Source organism: Anolis carolinensis, unplaced genomic scaffold, assembly GCF_035594765.1.
Source record: "Anolis carolinensis isolate JA03-04 unplaced genomic scaffold, rAnoCar3.1.pri scaffold_10, whole genome shotgun sequence".
Classification (NCBI taxonomy): domain Eukaryota; kingdom Metazoa; phylum Chordata; class Lepidosauria; order Squamata; family Dactyloidae; genus Anolis; species Anolis carolinensis.
Window position 1 is genome coordinate 7,768,680 of NW_026943821.1, and position 18,256 is coordinate 7,786,935.

The 18,256-nt window shown below is 45.5% G+C and overlaps 1 protein-coding gene across 3 annotated transcripts in view; it reads left to right on the forward strand.

The window, feature by feature from the left end:
• LOC100557448 (cation channel sperm-associated auxiliary subunit gamma) overlaps positions 1–18,256 on the forward strand; it is a 64,570-nt gene that overhangs the window by 31,318 nt on the left and 14,996 nt on the right. For all 3 annotated transcript variants that reach the window (XM_062962381.1, XM_062962382.1, XM_062962383.1), the window contains 9 exons: positions 1,809–1,856; positions 2,992–3,124; positions 10,519–10,630; positions 11,216–11,380; positions 12,809–12,927; positions 13,632–13,845; positions 14,946–15,008; positions 15,542–15,725; positions 17,729–17,856. In XM_062962381.1, coding sequence (XP_062818451.1) covers positions 1,809–1,856; positions 2,992–3,124; positions 10,519–10,630; positions 11,216–11,380; positions 12,809–12,927; positions 13,632–13,845; positions 14,946–15,008; positions 15,542–15,725; positions 17,729–17,856 — 1,166 coding nt within the window. The remainder of the gene's footprint in view (positions 1–1,808; positions 1,857–2,991; positions 3,125–10,518; positions 10,631–11,215; positions 11,381–12,808; positions 12,928–13,631; positions 13,846–14,945; positions 15,009–15,541; positions 15,726–17,728; positions 17,857–18,256) is intronic.

The window sequence follows — 18,256 nt, forward strand, 5'->3', positions numbered from 1 at the left end:
TTTGTGGCACGGGGGAAAAAGAAGATCTAACACACTATCTGCTACATTGCCCCTTGTGTAATGATCCTAGGAACAATCTCCTGGGAACACTCTTGGAAGAAAGGGCAGCATGGCAACAATCTGCTGTGATCTGTGACTTGTTAGCAGATTATTCCAAAAAATATAACACTAAAGGTTGCCACATTTGCAATTGCAGCCCAAAGGATCAGAGCTAAAGTAGCAAAATCTATACTTGAGGTCAGAAATGGAAATGGTGATGATTTGGGATGATACAAATCAGACACTGTCATTGTTATGTTGCTGCTATCATAATTTTAAAGAGCTTTAATTTTTGAATAAGTTTTAATGTTTATATTGGAAAGTGTTTATAAAGGTTGTATATTGCTGATGTCATGGCCTATGGCTAGTACAATAAATAATTCAATTCAATTAAGACACACATCAGAAGAGCTGCAAGACTAAGAACAAGCCACAAAGGTAAAGACAATGATCCACCTAGAGGAAAATGTTTTTCCATACATCAGGGAAAACCCTGACTGCTGATGAGGAAACACAACCTACAAACAATCTACAGACGCACCAAGAAAATTAAATAAATTCTACCTTCAGCAAAGGAACAGAGGGATCCTCTAATCACTGCAGGAGTCTACCATAGACCATGCAGCTGTGGTCACGTCTACATAGGGGCCAGCAAACGCAGTGCTCAAACACCAATCAAATAATATGAAAGGCACTGCAGACTAGTTCAACCAGAGAAGTCAGCTATAGCAGAGCACTTGATTAACCAACCTGGACACAAAATATTATTTGAGAACTCAGAAATGCTGGATCACTCAGGCAACCATCATTTCACATTACACAGAGAAGCCATTGAAATCTACAAGCTATGGACAATTTCATCAGAAAGGAAGAAACCATGAAAATGAACAAACTCTGGTTGCCAGTATTAAAAAACACCAGAAAAAAAGACTGTAAATAAAGAACACCACTCGGAAACAGGAGAACTCCAGACAGCAAACTATCAAATGCCAGTTAACACCTCCCAAACAAAGGATGCCTCCAGGCACAATGGCCTCTATGCAAATACCCTCACTGATTGATTTTGCAAGACTACTCAGTGCTAATCAGGCTTGCTATTTGCAACATCCACACTTGCTTCACACAGACAAGTGTTCTTTCTCCCACCCTGGACATTCCACAGATATATAGATACATTCCACTTGCCTCGCTGCCAACAGAACCTCTGAAGATGCCATCAAGATTGCAGGTTAAATGTCAAGAGAGAATGCTACTGGAACATGGCTATATAACCCCAAAAACTCACAGCAACCCAGTGATTCTGACCATGAAAGCCTTCAACAACACATTGAGATGGAACTGATTAGGAATGTGGAGAACATCTCTGCTGGATCTTGGGATGATCAAAAGATAGATCCATTTAGTTAGAAGAACTTGGAGAGGTACAGAAAGGCAGACATTCATCAGTGGTAATTCTGGACTGGATGGACCAGTGGTTTGAGCTGGTGTTCACAACTTCATAGCATTAGTATGGCATTTCTTTTACCCTGTAAATTGACTGCCTTGCATCCTTCAAAGATGGGAAACGGGAACAATTCTTAGAATCATAGAATCAATTCTCCAGCACCTGTAAGGGAGCAAAAGTGTATGTGTACGTTGAGCAAGAAGTGGTGAAGCACGTTTGTAGGAAGGACCCAAAGATCACAGAAGCAGCTGGTGACTGAAGTACAGGCTATAAATTTGAGTGTTTATTGCACATCTTATTGTGCTTTTCTGTATTCAATTTTCAGGTGGTTATTATAAGAGGATTTTTAATATCCCTCAACTTGTACCAAAAGGTAAGAACCTCAGCATCTCGTGACAGGCTAGAGTTTATTGTTACATTTAAAAGACTCTATGTTAATTGACACCCTCCTGTAAATCATATAGGTATCTAAAGTTGTTGCAATCACTTGTTTGTATTTGGGGTGGGGTGGGGGAGATATGAACATTGCATGCCCGATAACACTCTTGTTTCAAAAAATGTCTGACATATGAAGAGTTTTGGAACGCAACCACATCCTGCACACGTTTATGGTCCTCATCAAGGAGATAGATAGGCAGGTGGGTTAGTTGGTAGGGAAAGCCTTTCCCCACTGGCCTCTCTGTCTGTTTTCTTCTTTTATCCCCTGACTGTTAGACTGATACTTTTCAGGGACATGCCTCTTTTTCCTGAACACATGGCAAGCCCCTGAGACCTCCTTTTAGTTCTTCTCCTGTGAGCATGGAGAATCATAGAATCATAGAATAGTAGAGTTGGAAGAGACCTCATGGGTCATCCAGCCCAACCCCCTGCCAAGAAGCAGGAAATCGCATTCAAAGCACCCCTGACAGATGGCCATCCAGCCTCTGTTTAAAAGCTTCCAAAGAAGGAGCCTCCACCACAGTCCGGGGGAGAGAGCTCCACTGCTGAACAGCCCTCACAGTGAGGAAGTTCTTCCTGATGTTCAGGTGGAGTCTCCTTTCCTGTAGTTTGAAGCCATTTTTCCGCGTCCTAGTCTCCAGGGCAGCAGAAAACAAGCTTGCTCCCTCCTCCCTATGACTTCCCCTCACGTATTTGTACATGGCTATCATGTCTCCTCTTAGCCTTCTCTTCTGCAAGACAAGAGACAAGATGCTTGCTGTGATTTAGATGGTTAGATAGCCAGGCCTCTTGCTTTCCTATCTAGAAATGTAGTTCTTTGAATAAAGTGTTTTACAATTTTTAAAGCTTGATGGCACAAGAAGCTTATGTTCTGCTAAACTACTGCTGCTGCTGTTGTTTCTGGTTTCCTTTGGACATGTTATTTCCTTTTTGACATGACCCAACACTGAGGGAGAAGACAGTGTCCCCTCCACTACATCGTTTCCACTCCCTTGCTGTCCTCTGAAGCCCATTGCACTGCAAGACTTTTGTGTTTCTTTGTCTTTTTTGTTCATGTATTTCCCCCATAGCTGTCTCAGACAGAGGATATGTGGTGATGCTGGGAACTGAGCAGTATAGTACTCGAGTCTTCTCCGCCAGAGGTTTGGCTTTCAACCCTTTCAGTAAGATATTCTATGTCTGGGGGAATGCTATCTTGCAAAGGTAAGGCCTGCTGCCCAAAACATGCTGACTTGAATGTGGCTTCTCAGATGGCTTCCCATTTCCATATTTACTTTGATCCTTTTCTGAGTCGCAGGAGTAATATTCTCAAAGGGAGGCAGCAGTGATAGAGGGAAGCCCATCCATGTGGCTGCGGCTTCACACTCCTGTCCTGCAGACCCCAACATGTTTGCCTAGAGCCAGTCCCAGGCCCTGTTCTAGGCTCACGGCTGGCCTTTGGTTCAATAAGAGGTAGAATTATGGGAGAAGGAGAGTCTGCTGTATTTTTCCCCCTTAGAGTCAGCTTGGCTTAATGGTTTTGGACTATGACTTGAAACTAGGGTTCAGATCTCTGCTTGGCCATGGAAACCCACTGGATGACTTTAGGCAAGTCACTCTCTCTCAACCTCAAAGGGCGGCAAGTGCAGCACTTCCCTCCCTCCGAACAAATCTTGCCAAGAAAGCCCTGTGATAGCTTAGCTTTTTCTTCGTGTACTCTGTGAATGCACACTAATGGAGAATGCTGCGCCTACGCAGGCTCCAACGGATACTCTTCCAAGCTAAAGTTTGAAATTTGGCGGTAACCCCACCCCTCTTCCCGGAGGGTATAAAGGGCTCCCTCCGCGCCCGCTCTCCAGTTCCTTTTTTTCCCGCCGCAAAGCTCACTTCGGACTCTTCGTTCTTATGTCAACCAGGCGTTTTAAACGGTGCACTCAGTGTGCCGCTAAGATTCCAGATTCCGACGGCCACGCTAAGTGCCTTTTCTGCCTTGGCGAAAGCCACGTCGTCGGTACCTGCCGTTTTTGCCTGGCCTTTACAGCTCAGGCCCGAAGAAATAGAGCTGCGAGACTCCGCGCAGCTCTTTACGAAAAAACTCTTGCTCCTGAGGCTTCCACTTCCACCTCGGCCTCGATGGCGTCCAGGCCTACTCCGTCGGTATCATCTAAAACCTCGAAAACTTCGAGACCGCGACCGACCAAACCACCCTGCACGGTGACCACCGCTACGGTATCCACCCGGTCGGGCAAGATGGGCCCTTCATCAACTTCGAGTTCGGTGGCTTCGGCCATTTCCACTCGATCCCGCCTGGCTTCGCCGCCATCTTCTTCCGCCATGAAGATTGCCTTCAAGAGGGCTCAGGAGGAATCCAGACGGGCTCAATCTGACTCGGCAGCTGTGTGCCCGATTCCCCCGACCCCGGGAAAATCGCTGAGGGTCGCGTCGAAGCAACCCCCAGCAAAGAAACGAATGATCCAGAGGTCGTCCTCCTCAGCGTCTTCGAAGAAGGACGTCCCCTCCTCTGGGCCTTCCTCTAGGAGATCCTCTCCTATCCAACCGGCACAACGCCTCCGCTCCTCTTCCTCTCCTCATGGTCAGTCCTCGGATGCGGACGCTCAAGCCTCCCCCGACCGGTCGGTCAGGACGGTTATTAAGGCTCCCCAGCCGGCACCATCTCGTCTTCCGGCTCGACAAGAACTCTTTCCCCCGGCTCAAACACCTGAGAGGGGTAGACAGATGACGCGCTTAGCCCGCGCCGCCCAGGCCTCCGCGTCCAAGGGCGTTCCTCCACAGCCGGCTCTCGCTGCTCCTGAGGTAATACCTCATCAGGACTCTGTGCTTGTTTCTCCTCCCCGGTCCCCTCAAGGGCCCGAGGAGGATGACCCCGATATCGAACGCCCCGAGTCGATACTCTCCGCCTCCGTTGTCTCTCTCGGTCTCGACCTCTCCACGCCTCACGACGCCTACGAGGTCGACCCACCTTTCCCGACGGATAATATTCGGGCTTTCTCCGACCAGATGGTCAGAATGGCAGACGCTCTGGGGATGGAAATTAAACAAACTTCAAAGGCCGTTACCAACCCCGTTTTCAAGAGGGTTCAAGCCCAAGCCCCGCCAGCCACCTTGCTGCCTTTTCTTCCATACCTCCTGGACGTAATCCAGGCATCTTGGATGACTCCATCTTCGATACCTCCAACCTCTAAGAAAATAGAGGCCTGGTACCGAACAGATGACGAAGCCTTGGAATGGCTCAAGCATCACCCTGACCCAAACTCCATGGTGGTAAAGGCCTCCCAATCGTCGGGTCGACACTCCAACTCCCCTGCCGACAGAGAGGGCAAACGTTTCGATGCGGTAGGCCGCAAGCTGTACTCCGGTGCTCTCCTCCTTTGCCGTATGGCAAACTACGGGGCCTGCATGGGCGCTTATCAACAGATCCTCTGGGAGAAAGCCCAACCCTTCTTCGCCAAGCTTTCTGACGAAGACCGGTCAGTCCTTTCGACCCTCCAACAGGAGGCGGACTCTCTCGCACACCACCAAATTCGAATGGCTAAGCATACCGGTGATACTGCCGGAAAAATGATTGCCCACGCGGTCGCAATCAGACGGCATGCATGGCTTCGGTCCTCAGGACTCTCTTCTTCCTCTTGACAAGTGATCGAAGACCTTCCTTTCGACACCCAGGGCCTTTTCAATTCTGGTACTGATGACAAACTTAAGTCCAATCACGACTTCAAGATTCTCGCAGCAAAGTGCGGGACCGATCAACCTCAGGCTCAGCGGACCCGATGGTTCCCGCAACGGTACCGTCGCTACCCTCAGCCTTTTCGTCACCAGCCATTTCGACGCTCGTCGATCTCGAGTCACCACAGTCATCAGCAACAACCTCGCCGCCAGCACCAGGTCCCGAAAGGTCGGGGCAAAGGTCCTGCAGCTATGCCACAACCCCAACGACGGGCCTGACGCCCACTCTCTCGGGGATCTTTCTATCTCCACTACTACTGCCACTACCATGCCGTTCCTAGGCCCCGACCAGATCCTTCCTCTCTGTTCTTTTCTCGACCGCCTAGCTCCTTTCTACCGCGAATGGGAGTCTATCACCTCAGATGCCTGGGTTCTTCGCATTGTCAGAGACGGCTATGCCTTGGAATTCGAAACTTTGCCACCCACGGGTCACATCCTCCACACCGACCCTTCACCGGAAATATGCGCCGAGGTCGACTCCCTTCTGGCGAAGGGCGCAATCCAGCCTTCTCCTTCCGAGCAGGACACTCGAGGTTTCTTCTCGAGATACTTTACGGTTCCCAAGCGGGGCGGAGGTCTTCGGCCTATCCTCGACCTACGGGCCCTAAACCTCTTCATTCTGCCTTCAAAATTTCGAATGGTTTCAGTGGCCTCCATCCTCCCGATGCTCCGACACGGAGACTACTTCGCCTCTATAGACTTACGCGACGCGTATTTCCACGTCTCGGTGCGTCGATCCCACAGACGCTTCCTTTCCTTCAAGCTCCTGGGACACTCTTACCAGTTCACAGTTCTCCCTTTCGGCCTCGTCACGGCCCCAAGGGTCTTTACAAAGGTGGTCGCCGTGGTGGCAGCGCACCTCAGGAAACAGGGCATTATGGTCTTTCCTTATCTGGACGATTGGATGATTGTCGCGTCCGACCCTTCATCCCTTCAAAACCACGTCTCTCAGACTCTTTCTCTCCTGCAACGGCTGGGCCTTCAGTTGAATGTCTCAAAGTCTCAACTCCTCCCAACCACAGAGATCCGCTTCATCGGAGCTCTCTTCAACTCCATCACGGAAACCGCCTCCCTACCGAAGGACAGGTTCCTAGCCCTTCAACAGCACCTTTCTCTCCTCCTCCGCAACCGCAGGATCCGAGCCCACGCGGTCCAAGTTCTTCTGGGTCACATGGCCTCCACGGTCATGGTTACCCCTTTCGCCAGATTACGTCTCAGACCTCTCCAAAGATGGTTTATAGACTCTTTCAAACCCCATCGGCATCCGAGCTCAATTTTTCTCACGGTACCGAACCACGTTCGCCTCTCCCTTCGTTGGTGGCAGGACCCAGCGAACGTTTGTGTGGGACTTCCCTTCCATCCCTCCCTCCCGTCAGTCACCATCACGACCGACGCCTCCAATTTTGCGTGGGGAACCCACATGTCGAACCTCACCGTCAGGGACCTGTGGTCCACCCAAGAAAGGTCTCACCACATAAACTTTCTAGAACTGTTATCAATCTTCAAAGCCCTCCGGGCGTTTGCTCGCTTTCTTCCCCACAAGTCTGTTCTGATCCAAACGGACAACGTAGTAGCTATGTACTACATCAACAAACAAGGGGGTACGGGCTCGAGAAAACTCATGGCTCTCTCGATGGACATCTGGCTATGGTGCATAGCGAGACACATAACTCTGTCGGCAGTTCACCTTCCGGGGGCTCAAAACACTCTAGCAGACTCTCTAAGCAGAATAACAACCTCCCCCCACGAGTGGCGTCTCGATCCCGAGATCCTGAAATCCGTCTTCGACGATTGGGGCTGGCCAGCTCTGGACCTTTTTGCCTCCCCCTCGAACGCTCAACTTCCTCGCTTCGGAGCGAGACTACCTCCAAAATCGACTCCGGGCTGTCTCGGAGACGCGTTTCTCCTCGACTGGACTCTCGAACCCGTCTATCTTTTTCCTCCCTTCCCTCTCATCTCGAGAGTAATAGAGAGACTCTATCTAACACCGACATCGGCCATCCTGATCGCCCCTGCATGGCCACGCCAGCCGTGGTATCCTACGCTACTCCGGATGTGTGCGCATCCTCCCCGCACTCTCCCAACTCTCCCTCATCTACTATCTTCGCAGAAGGGACAGGTCCTCCACCCCGACGTCCCGTCCCTACACTTAACTGCCTGGAGGATACTTCCTTAAGTTCTCTCCACCCAGACCTGCAGGCGATCCTTCGCGCCGCTCACAAACCGGCCACATCGAAGGCCTATGCTTACAAGCTGGCAAAATTCCAAACTTTCCTTCGGGACCGACGCGTCGATCCCGCCTCTACTTCGATCCCGCTGGTTATGGACTTCCTACTTTCCCTTGCGGATCGTCAACTTTCTCTGGCCTCGATAAAATCCTATCTCGCTGCTCTCTCCTGGCATTTCCAACGTCAGGGACAACCCTCTCTCTTTTCTAACAACCTCATTAAGACCTTTCTTCGAGGTTACAACAACTTGCACCCTCCAGTTCAACCTCCGACTCCTGGATGGAGCCTCGAACTCGTCCTTTCTCAACTAGCTTCAGCTCCCTTTGAACCTATGGCCTCTGCAGACCTTCACCTTCTCTCTTGGAAGACTGCCTTCCTTATCGCTATCACCTCTGCGCGCAGGCCTTCGGAACTGGCTGCTCTCCGGGTGGACGAACCCTATCTCCGTTTCCACCACGACAGGGCTGTCCTTCGCCCGGACATCACCTTCCTACCTAAGGTGGTCTCTGCTTTTCACCTGAACCAGGACATAATACTTCCTGCTTTCTTCCCTAATCCTTCTTCTTCTCTAGAACGGAAACTCCATCTCCTCGATGTCAGGAGAGCCCTCCTTTTCTACAAGGCCAGGACTAAGGACATACGTAAGTCACCTAGACTGTTTGTGGCTTACGCTACCCATAAACTGGGCGAACCACTTTCTTCTCAAAGACTCTCACTTTCTTCTCAAAGACTCTCGATAGTCTGGATTGCTCAGACTATCGAGCTCGCTTATCAGCTGGCCAAACGCCAACCCCCTTCTTCGATCCGCCCTAGATCGACGAGGGGCCTTTCCACCTCTACGGCCTTCCTGAGGGGCGTCCCTCTCGACTCCATCTGTCGAGCGGCTATCTGGTCCACTCCATCCACCTTTGTTTCACACTACAGAATGGACTCAAAGAACCTCAAGGACTCAGCTTTTGCCAGGTCTGTCCTTTCCTCCTGCCTTACCTAATGTTGTTGCCTTACTCAAAACCAGTTATTTGGATTTATCCTTCTTACAAGCTGACCGTTGTCATCCACCCCGTTTGTAATCAATGTGCTCAGGGGTTCATTAACGTAGTGCTTGTGTACTATACTTACCCACTGCACTGAAATGTATTTCATGAATACTTCTCCCTCTGTTTTCAGGGAATGAGTTTATGCCTACCTCTGTATTTTCTTACGGACTATTGCTCACATACAATGTTGTGATTGTGTTCTGGATCCTAACAACAAGGATCGGTTTTTTTGCACTATATGCTATTGCATCGTTTCTTTGACCGTTGCACTTGCTTGTTTTTGCACCTTGTGCTCAATAAATGTGTTGTTTGGACACTAGACTGGTTATCGGGTTTGCTATCCCACCTACCTACACCTCAGCTTGCTAGTCTCCATTAGTGTGCATTCACAGAGTACACGAAGAAAAAGGACAGGTTGCTTACCTGTAACCGTGTTTCTTCGAGTGTACTCTGTGAATTCACACAATCCCGCCCTTCCTTCCCCACATGCAAACCTCTCCCTTTCTCGCTGCCTTTGCGGCGTAGGAACTGGAGAGCGGGCGCGGAGGGCGCCCTTTATACCCTCCGGGAAGAGGGGTGGGGTTACCGCCAAATTTCAAACTTTAGCTTGGAAGAGTATCCGTTGGAGCCTGCGCAGGCGCAGCATTCTCCATTAGTGTGAATTCACAGAGTACACTCGAAGAAACACGGTTACAGGTAAGCAGCCTGTCCTTTAGAATCATAGTATAATAGATGTTTACTGAGATGTTTTGTTTTATGTCTGATATGACAGGTTGCATTTTTAATTTAATTTTAATTGTTAAGTCATTTTTTATTTGTTGAGTTGTCAATTTTCATTATTATGGGTGCATTGTTGTTGTGTTTGGTCATTGAATGTTTGCCTTTTATGTTTGGAATCTGCCCTGAGTCCCTCCGGGTAGTTAGGGTGGAATATAAATAAAGTTTTATTATAATATTAATAATAGAGTTGGAAGAGACTCCAGGGGCCAGCCACTCCAACACAATTTTACCATGCAGGAAAAGCACAATCAAATCACCTCTGACAGATGGCCATCCAGACTGTTTAAAAGTCCCCAAAGAAGGAGCCTCCACTACACTCCAAAGCTCACTTGGAGTTCCACTGTTGAACTCTTTTTACGATCAGGAAGTTCTTCCCAATGTTCAGGTGGAACTTTCCTGTAACTTGAACCCATTGCTCTGGGTCCTATTTTTATAATAATAACCATCATCATCATCATCATCATCATCACTATCATCATCATAATTATTATTTATACCCCACTTTTTCTCTGCACCAGGAGACTCAAAACAGCTTACATTAAAAGCATTTCCATACAATTTAAAATCTACAAATCTACAATCATTAAAACAAATTGAAATATCATTGTTATTTTTTAAAAAATCAGTTAAAATCCATTAAAAATATTCAAAACTAAAAACCACTGCAGCCCTTGACTAGTCTCCAGGGCAGCAGAAAATCTCCATAAATCAGAAATGACTTGAAGGAACATAACAATGCTTTACTTGAGCCATTTCATTTTTTGTAAAAAAACAAACAAACAAACAAACAAAACACAATAACCTGAATGTTCTTGCCTTTTCTTGACAGTAATGACATGGTGAGCTTCATATATTTGTCTAACTTTCCGGGTGACTCTGACATCAAATATTTTGTTATGTCCTTTAATGGCCACATTGCTTTTGTGACAGAAGCAGATGAGGTATGTGCATCTATTTTTCCTTCTACAGAAGTGATTTGGCTTTGAATTATATCTTGAGTGTAGTCTTTTGTTAACAAATGATACTATTTGAGAATCTCTGAAAATATGGTAGACCAGGACCATGTGTTTCTTCTCAGCTTAATTAGCTCTGAATACGTTTTTAATCATTTTTAAGGATTGCAACTGTTTATTTTAATACCATTAATAGTTAATTTTATATTAACTTTTTAGGTTTTAAATTGTATTTTATTTTTTTCTGTAAGCCATTTTGAATCTCTTTTGTAGAGATAAAAATGGGGTATAAATAATGGTGATGATGACGATGATGTAAGTTGGAAGTTGGAAGTTGGGTGAGGCAAGACAAGGACACAATTTTTTTTTTACAAAGTAGTTCATTACTAATGTATTTCAGGCTTCTATTTTGTAGTTTTACCTTTGCCCTGTCACTCATGATATCATTTATTGTGTTTTTTTTTTCTATCAGTGACTATGGCAAAAAGAGGATTCAAAGAAATGTCTCAGTGATCTGGGTATAAAAAAGAGATTTTAGTTGGGTATTTCTCTCTCTCCCCCCTTCAATTCAAGGTCTGGGTTATGAAAGAAGGTAGCACAGAGATCAAAAGAGCGTATCCATCAGAAGCCTGGTCCCTGTACAATACCCTGCAAGTGATGGAAGGCTCACCAGATCATGACTTGAATGCCACTCAAGCTATAGTCACGGTTTTCTTTGACAAGGATGGGATGCAAGAGGTGGGTGTCCTTGCTGTTTCTGGTTGTGATAGTTGGTTGTGACAGTTAGACATTCAAGGGGAGTGATGGTAGAAAGAAACAGCATGAGAGTCCTAATATCAATAGCAGCAGGATTCTTGAAGATGAGGATTTCAGACTCTGGCTTGCCTACGGAAACCCATTGAGTCAATAAGTTTTCTCAGTAGCTGATCAGAATGTCCTTGGCACTTAGCTTGAGGTTGCTGATTTTTTCTATGAAGTGTGTTGAGTTCTTGATGTAGTGCGTGGTGAGCCCAATATGGGTTTGTAGCTGTGTAGCCAGAAATTTTGCCAGGTTGTATGTCGGAGATCCAGTGGCACTCACAATGGGTCTGAGTGGGGTGTAGTCCTTGAGGATTTTTGGGAGTCCATAAAGCCTAGGTGGGAGGGCTTCCAATCTGCATAGTTGTTGTCGTATGTCAAGGTTAATGGAGGAGTTCTTGATCAGAGTGTTAATTTTTCTGGTGATTTTGTTAGTTGGGTCTTGTTTTAGTTTTTTGTATATTGTGGTATCCAGAAGTTGTCTGATTTTTCCTTTGTACTGTTCTGTTTCCATGATTACTGTGGCATTTCCCTTGTCAGCTGGGAGAATGATGATTTCTGGATCTGAGTTGAGGTCTTTGATTGCTTGTCTTTCTTTCCTTGTTATGTTGCTGGGGGGAGGTTTTGTCTTCCTCAGGATCCTTGCTGTATCCATCCTTACTTTCTCCGCTTCTTCCTTGGGGAGGCAGTAAATTGCTGATTCAACATTAGCAATGATGTTTTCTACTAGGACCCTGGTGGTGGTGGTAACAGCAACATTTCCTCCTTTTTTAGTATGGATACTTGGTTTTTGGTGAGTTGTCTGTCAGTCAGGTTGATGAAGGTCTGTGATGTATCCAGTTTTGGTATTGGCTGTTGCTTTTGGTATTTGCCGAATTTTTTTGTCTTTTGGTTTGGAGAGCCATGTCTTTCTCCATTTTTCTGTAGGTAAGGTTGTCTATTTTACCCCAGTCCTGGGTGTTCATCTTTTGGCTGATGTTGATATGGAGGTGCAGCAATTCTTTATCTGTGTTTGCAAGTTCTTTGTGGATGGTGTTAATTCTCTCTCTTAAGAGGTTGCGTTCCAGGCAAATATGGTTGTAAATGCGCTGTATTTGCAACCGCCCTGACCAGTTTTCTCAGGTTTTTTGTGGTAAAATTAGGTGCCTCGGCTTATATTTGGGTCGGCATATACTCGAGTATGTACGGTATATTGCATTGTTTAAAATGTCGGGAACCCTTAGATTCTCTTTATGATAAGCCCTTTGGGCCTTCAACTCCCAGAATTCCTGACCATTGAACATTGAAGGGCTTCTGGGAGTTGATGGCCCAAACAGTGGGAGGGTTGAAGAGGCCCGAATCAATTGCTCTTAATCCCTTCTCTTTCAGTTGGTTTATAGGGAGGATCCTGGAACCACTGGAAAGTTAATCAAAAGGAAATTCCCTCTAGATCATATCCTGACCTATGACCAGATGATCAGCACTCCTCACAAAGGGATGACGCACAAGTGAGTGATGGCGCATAAGGTGCAGCTTCGTTGTTTCTGAACTTGTTCGCTAGTGCAGCGATAGTTCTACTGGCAACTGACTATATAGATTGTTGTTGTCCAGAGAATGGCTTCCCAGATCTAGCATGTACTTCCCTTTTATTTGAAAATTTCTTTGGAATCCCACCTTTACCCTTCTGGGCGAGAGAGCGTTGTTTGCTCAGACACAGACCGTGTCTTCATGACTACCCAGAAATCCCACTCTCAGTCTGTTGTTCCACAATGGTTCTCAGCACTTTCTTGTACGGAGTTGAAATCTAAAACCAGGCTATGGGAGGGTACTTCGTTGTATTAAAGGATGCTAGTTAAGGATTGGGCCAAAGTTTAGGAATGTGTGGCCCATCAAATGTTATTGGTTTCAAACCCCTTCGACCCCATCCAACACATCCAGGTTGAGGGATGATGGAAGTTGCAATCCATGTTCTTCAGGAGGGCTACATTCCCTTCCTCCACATTTGAGGTAGAATTCTTGTTGAGTTTGTGAGATTTTAATGATGTATAGTCATATGTAAAAATGTATATTTATAGAATTTTTACGATGTTTATGTGTTTTAATTATGTTGTAGCCCACCTATTTAAGCCCACTTATTTATTTTTTATGGGTAAAAAATAAATAATATAATAATAATGTACCATAAATGATGGATTGGCTTCTTTGTTCCCAGTGGCATAGACTACATCAGGTTCACCCACCGTTGCCCATTTGCCGTGGTTCGCTTCGTGGACTTGCCATTCCCACAGCGCTATACTCGGATGGAGCATTACCGTGTCAAGCCTCCGGAAATCATGGAAAAGACAGGCTTCTATGACCAGAAGTCGCTGATTGTGTACCAGGGACTCGTCTACCAACTGCTACAGCTGCATTCAGCTTACCATAGAGTGAGAATAGTTTTTTGATGTCTACTTCAGAAAGTGGTTTTCCTGCACAGAGACTTGTGCTCACTTACATTGGGCTTTTTTCCTGTCCACTGCTGACATGGGGCCTCAGTGCAGGAAGAGCTCCACCAATCAGGATGAAAATACCGCTCTTCTGCCACTTTCCAAACCCTAATTTATTTTGCCCTTGTTCTGGGTCATTCTTGGACAGAAAGCTTGCAGACGTGAGCAGCCTCTAGTTTCTAACCTGGAATCTGGGACATCCATTTGAAGCTTGGGAAACTCTTGTTTTCAGTTTGAAAACAGAAGATGCTCCGTGGCCTTGTTGTTCTAGTCTAATATTTACTTATTTATAGATTTCTTTACAGGTCCCTCCCACTGAAAGTACCAAGATGCCCACTTTGAATGTCAACCCTTCTCCTGTTTTGGATTAAAACAACCCAAGGGTGGCATTTGTACTTTCTGGAGGTCTTTCTGGAGTTTTAAGAGGGAAGATCTTCCAGCAGCAGTGGGGCTCTTGTGCGTGCCTCCATTTGGGCATTTTGCCTTAAGGGCAGCATCCCACCAGCCATATCCACAGCAGAACACCCAGGACCACTGACTTCTTAGGCACCATCTACGCTGACCATTTAATCCAGATTCAAGCCAGTATTGAAGAAAGTGTTTTTCAGTGTGCAGATGATTACATAGCAAATGCTGGAACTACTTTGAGGCCCAGATAGTGATGGCATGAGTCACAGAGCACTTTCTTTTGCAGGCTTTTTGGGGTGTTTTTGTTGTCTGGCTGCCACAGTTTGAATTAACATTGAACTGCATTAAGCAGTCAGTGTGGATGAGCCTCAGTGTCTTGCTCCTTATCAGCCAACAGAGGCCACCATAAGCCCACAAGAACCTTCTGTCTCTAGTGCTTTCTCTGGAAGGCCCACTTTACACTCAAAAGCTAAGGCGGGATGTGGATTTTATGTCTCTGACATGTTTTCTGCGCTACTGTCACAGCTGATGTTGAGTCCCTTCTGGTAGAGGCTACTCTTGTGGCTGGATGGGGTCTTTTCTCTTTCTCTCAACTGTACTTTACCTGGTTTTATTTTTTGTTATCTTGCTAGGCTTATGCTGACCCAGTCCATGACCCCACTTGGCGCTGGTGGAAGAACAAGAAACAAGATGCAGTAAGAAAAAACAATCTCGGGGAATAATTCCTCAGAAATACCCTCCCCACCAGGAAGATTACATTGAGCCTTATCTTAGACTTAGTTCCCTTTTGGAGGGTTAAAATCTCCAGGTTAGAGGGCACTTTATGCCCTAAAGTAGCAAGTTCAGAGTAGGTATGAAAAAGTCAATTCCAGAGCCTTTTTCTGATCTCTGCTCTCATCTAGTTAAACTAGAGAAAATAGCAAAGGAGTTGGTCCATTGTGGCAGATCTGAAATGGTTAAACCTCTGAGCAGGTCTGTATATATGTTGGAATTATTTGAGTATTTGCATACATGAAAGCACAGAGATTAAAATTTCACTCATCACTGCATGTTTTGCCTACCTCTCCATCTGGATCAAAGCAGGGAGCAGTAGATTAAATACTTATTATCAAACACATAATAAGGAAAAGGTGTGCGAACACACACTACTTGTAGTAGTACTACAGCTATGAACATGCAATATCAGATGGTTTATATGCCTCCTTCAGTCACATACCACTCTTTCCAGGAATACTACTACTACATGGCCAGCAACTGGAAATCTTCTGGAGGCATCTACGTTGACATGGCCAACTATGTGAAGGTCTATAACATCAGGCCCAATAATTTATTGCCGGAAATCATCTACTTGGACAAGAAGCAGACCTTCTTATTCTCTGTGTACTTGAGCCTCCGGACGACCAAACAGAGCAGTAAGATTGTGGGAGATTAGAGATGTGAGGCTCACTCAGCCCCTTATACACTGCCATATAATCCAGTTTCTGAATCCACATTATTTGCTTTGAACTGGATAATATGAGTCTACACGGCTATATAATCCAATTCAAAGCAAATAATCTGGACTTTATATGATAGTCCAGTGAAGAGAGACAGTGCAGAGTGGGAAGAGCAGGAGGAGACCAGATTGTGGCTATAGGGAGGGGACATAATGGCATTACGCCCCCCAATAAAAATCCCCTCTCCCCATGATGTTTTCTTCAAATTCATAGCATTGCAGTAGCTTAAAGGTTACCTTGAATTTTTAGAAATACAATCTAAACATTCAGAGAAAAGGAGCTGGCAGATTTGACCAAGGGAATTTGAAGAATTTTGTAAAATGGCATGTATAACCTTTTGGAAAAACACTTAGAGATCATAAGAGCCAAAATATATTTAAAGTAAAATATGTATACTTATGGAAGGCAATGGTTTCAGTCGTTAGACTGAACAACCTGTTATCTTTGATCTATTAGGAAAATTGAGATTTTGCCAGTGCATAAAAACAGCAGAGCTTTAGAAGTGTTTTTCAGTGCCCAAAAATATATACTTGTTGTGGTCAGTCCGTTCAGACGCAAGTGGTAAGGAAGAACACCAGCAGACCAACAGGGTTTCGAGTTCATAATTTACTATTCCCAACTGTAAAAGGGTGAGAGGCTTCAGCTCTGCAGCTGATACAAAGTAGCTTTTCACACCTTATGCTTTGTACAGACTTTGTATTTATACAGACATTGTTATTTAAGTTGTTGATCACAATTAATTATTAATACATTGAAAAACACCTAAATCATCGATAAAACAACTTGTTTTATATTATGCACTCAAGAGACAAAATGAAGTAGACTTTGATGGAAATAACATACTTGGTTTACTCACAGTCTTCATGTGTTCAGCATACACAGGTACGAAACCTTATTAGTCCAATTTCAGATATAGTTGAGATAATTCTCAATGCCATCCGGCCAGGGCATCTCTCTTGTAACAAAACAGCTATCAACAGGTCATATAGTCAAAAGGAGAGATGGGAGAGAGAGCATGTGGTCTGCAGCCCCTTTTATAACTTTTCAGAAACCATAGAGTAAAGGAAACTGCATACCAGAACATACATACAAATAGTATGCAACAGGATCATAGATAAACAGGCTTGAAGAAGATTATGATTTCCAACAAAGATTCACTCTCTGGGAATCGAGACATTTTGGGATGTATAGAAAATATCATTTTTAAGGCAAAAATTCTTATTTTTGAGGCAGTGCTCCCATTTTGGTTTTCAGAATAACTAATTGCTGAAAAGACAAGTAGGACCAGGCTGTTATTTCAAGAACTGTTTAGATGTAGATAGCAATGTTCCATGCAGTCATGCTTGCCATATGACCTTAAAGGTGTCTACGGACAACGCTGGCTCTTTGGCTTAGAAATGGAGATGAGCACCAACCCCCAGAGTTAGACACGGCTAGACTTAATGTCAAGGGAAAACCTTTACCTTTACTAGCAATGTGGAATGACATATGTGAAACTTTTTTTAAAAAATAGCCACTAAAATCCTCAAGCAAAGGGTTTGAAATGAGGCTGCATGTCACACGCAGGGAAGTTCCCATTTCAAACACATTAGCTGGCCTCCCTCGGCCAAGGAGAGTGTGCTTAGGCTTGTGTGTGAGAAAGAGAAAGAGCCAAAGTGCTCTTCAGCTGCACTCCTCCCTTCCACCGCATCGCAAAACTTTGCCTCTAGGACTCCAGTTTGGCTTTTGGAGCAAGGGGCACGCTTTAGTGTTTAAAACCAATACTTTGATTCCGGTCTGAATCGAAAGTGTCTAGAAACCCTTCTCCTGCCTTACTTTTTAAAACTCGGAAGTAAAGGAACTATTGTTATACATAGTGTTACAAATGCAGATACATCCAAGGGGTTTGAGTGGAGTAATGGGCCTTCTTTTGCCTTTAGTGGGGGAAACGGCGGAAGAGAATTCTCTCAACTACATGTGGCTCACCATACTTTTAGCCCATCCGGAATATATTCGTGCGGATCTAGAGAGGCACGAACTCATCAGCAGAGGCTCCGTCCTCTATAAGGTAAGAGCCCCTCTATTCCCAACTGATGGACTGTGTGAATGGGGCCAAGAGGAGAAGGCTGTGGTCTGAGCAGTAAACTTCTGGTCGATTTATTTGAAGTTCATTTGAGTGGTGCAAGCAGGGTCAACAGTGAGAAACAAATCAGGAGGAATCAGCTGCAGAATTGTGGGGTTAATTCTGTGCGTGGAAAAAGTGAGAATACAAATACCTTGATTCTGCAACTTGAAGGGCTAGCAATAAAAGGAAGCCAACAAGGAAAATGAGGAAGCCTGATAGTGAAATAGCCTTTCTTTTAACATCTATAATAATAATAATAATAAAACTTTATTTATACCCCGCCACCATCTCCCCAACGGGGACTCGGGGCGGCTTACATGGGGCCATGCCCAGACACCATACA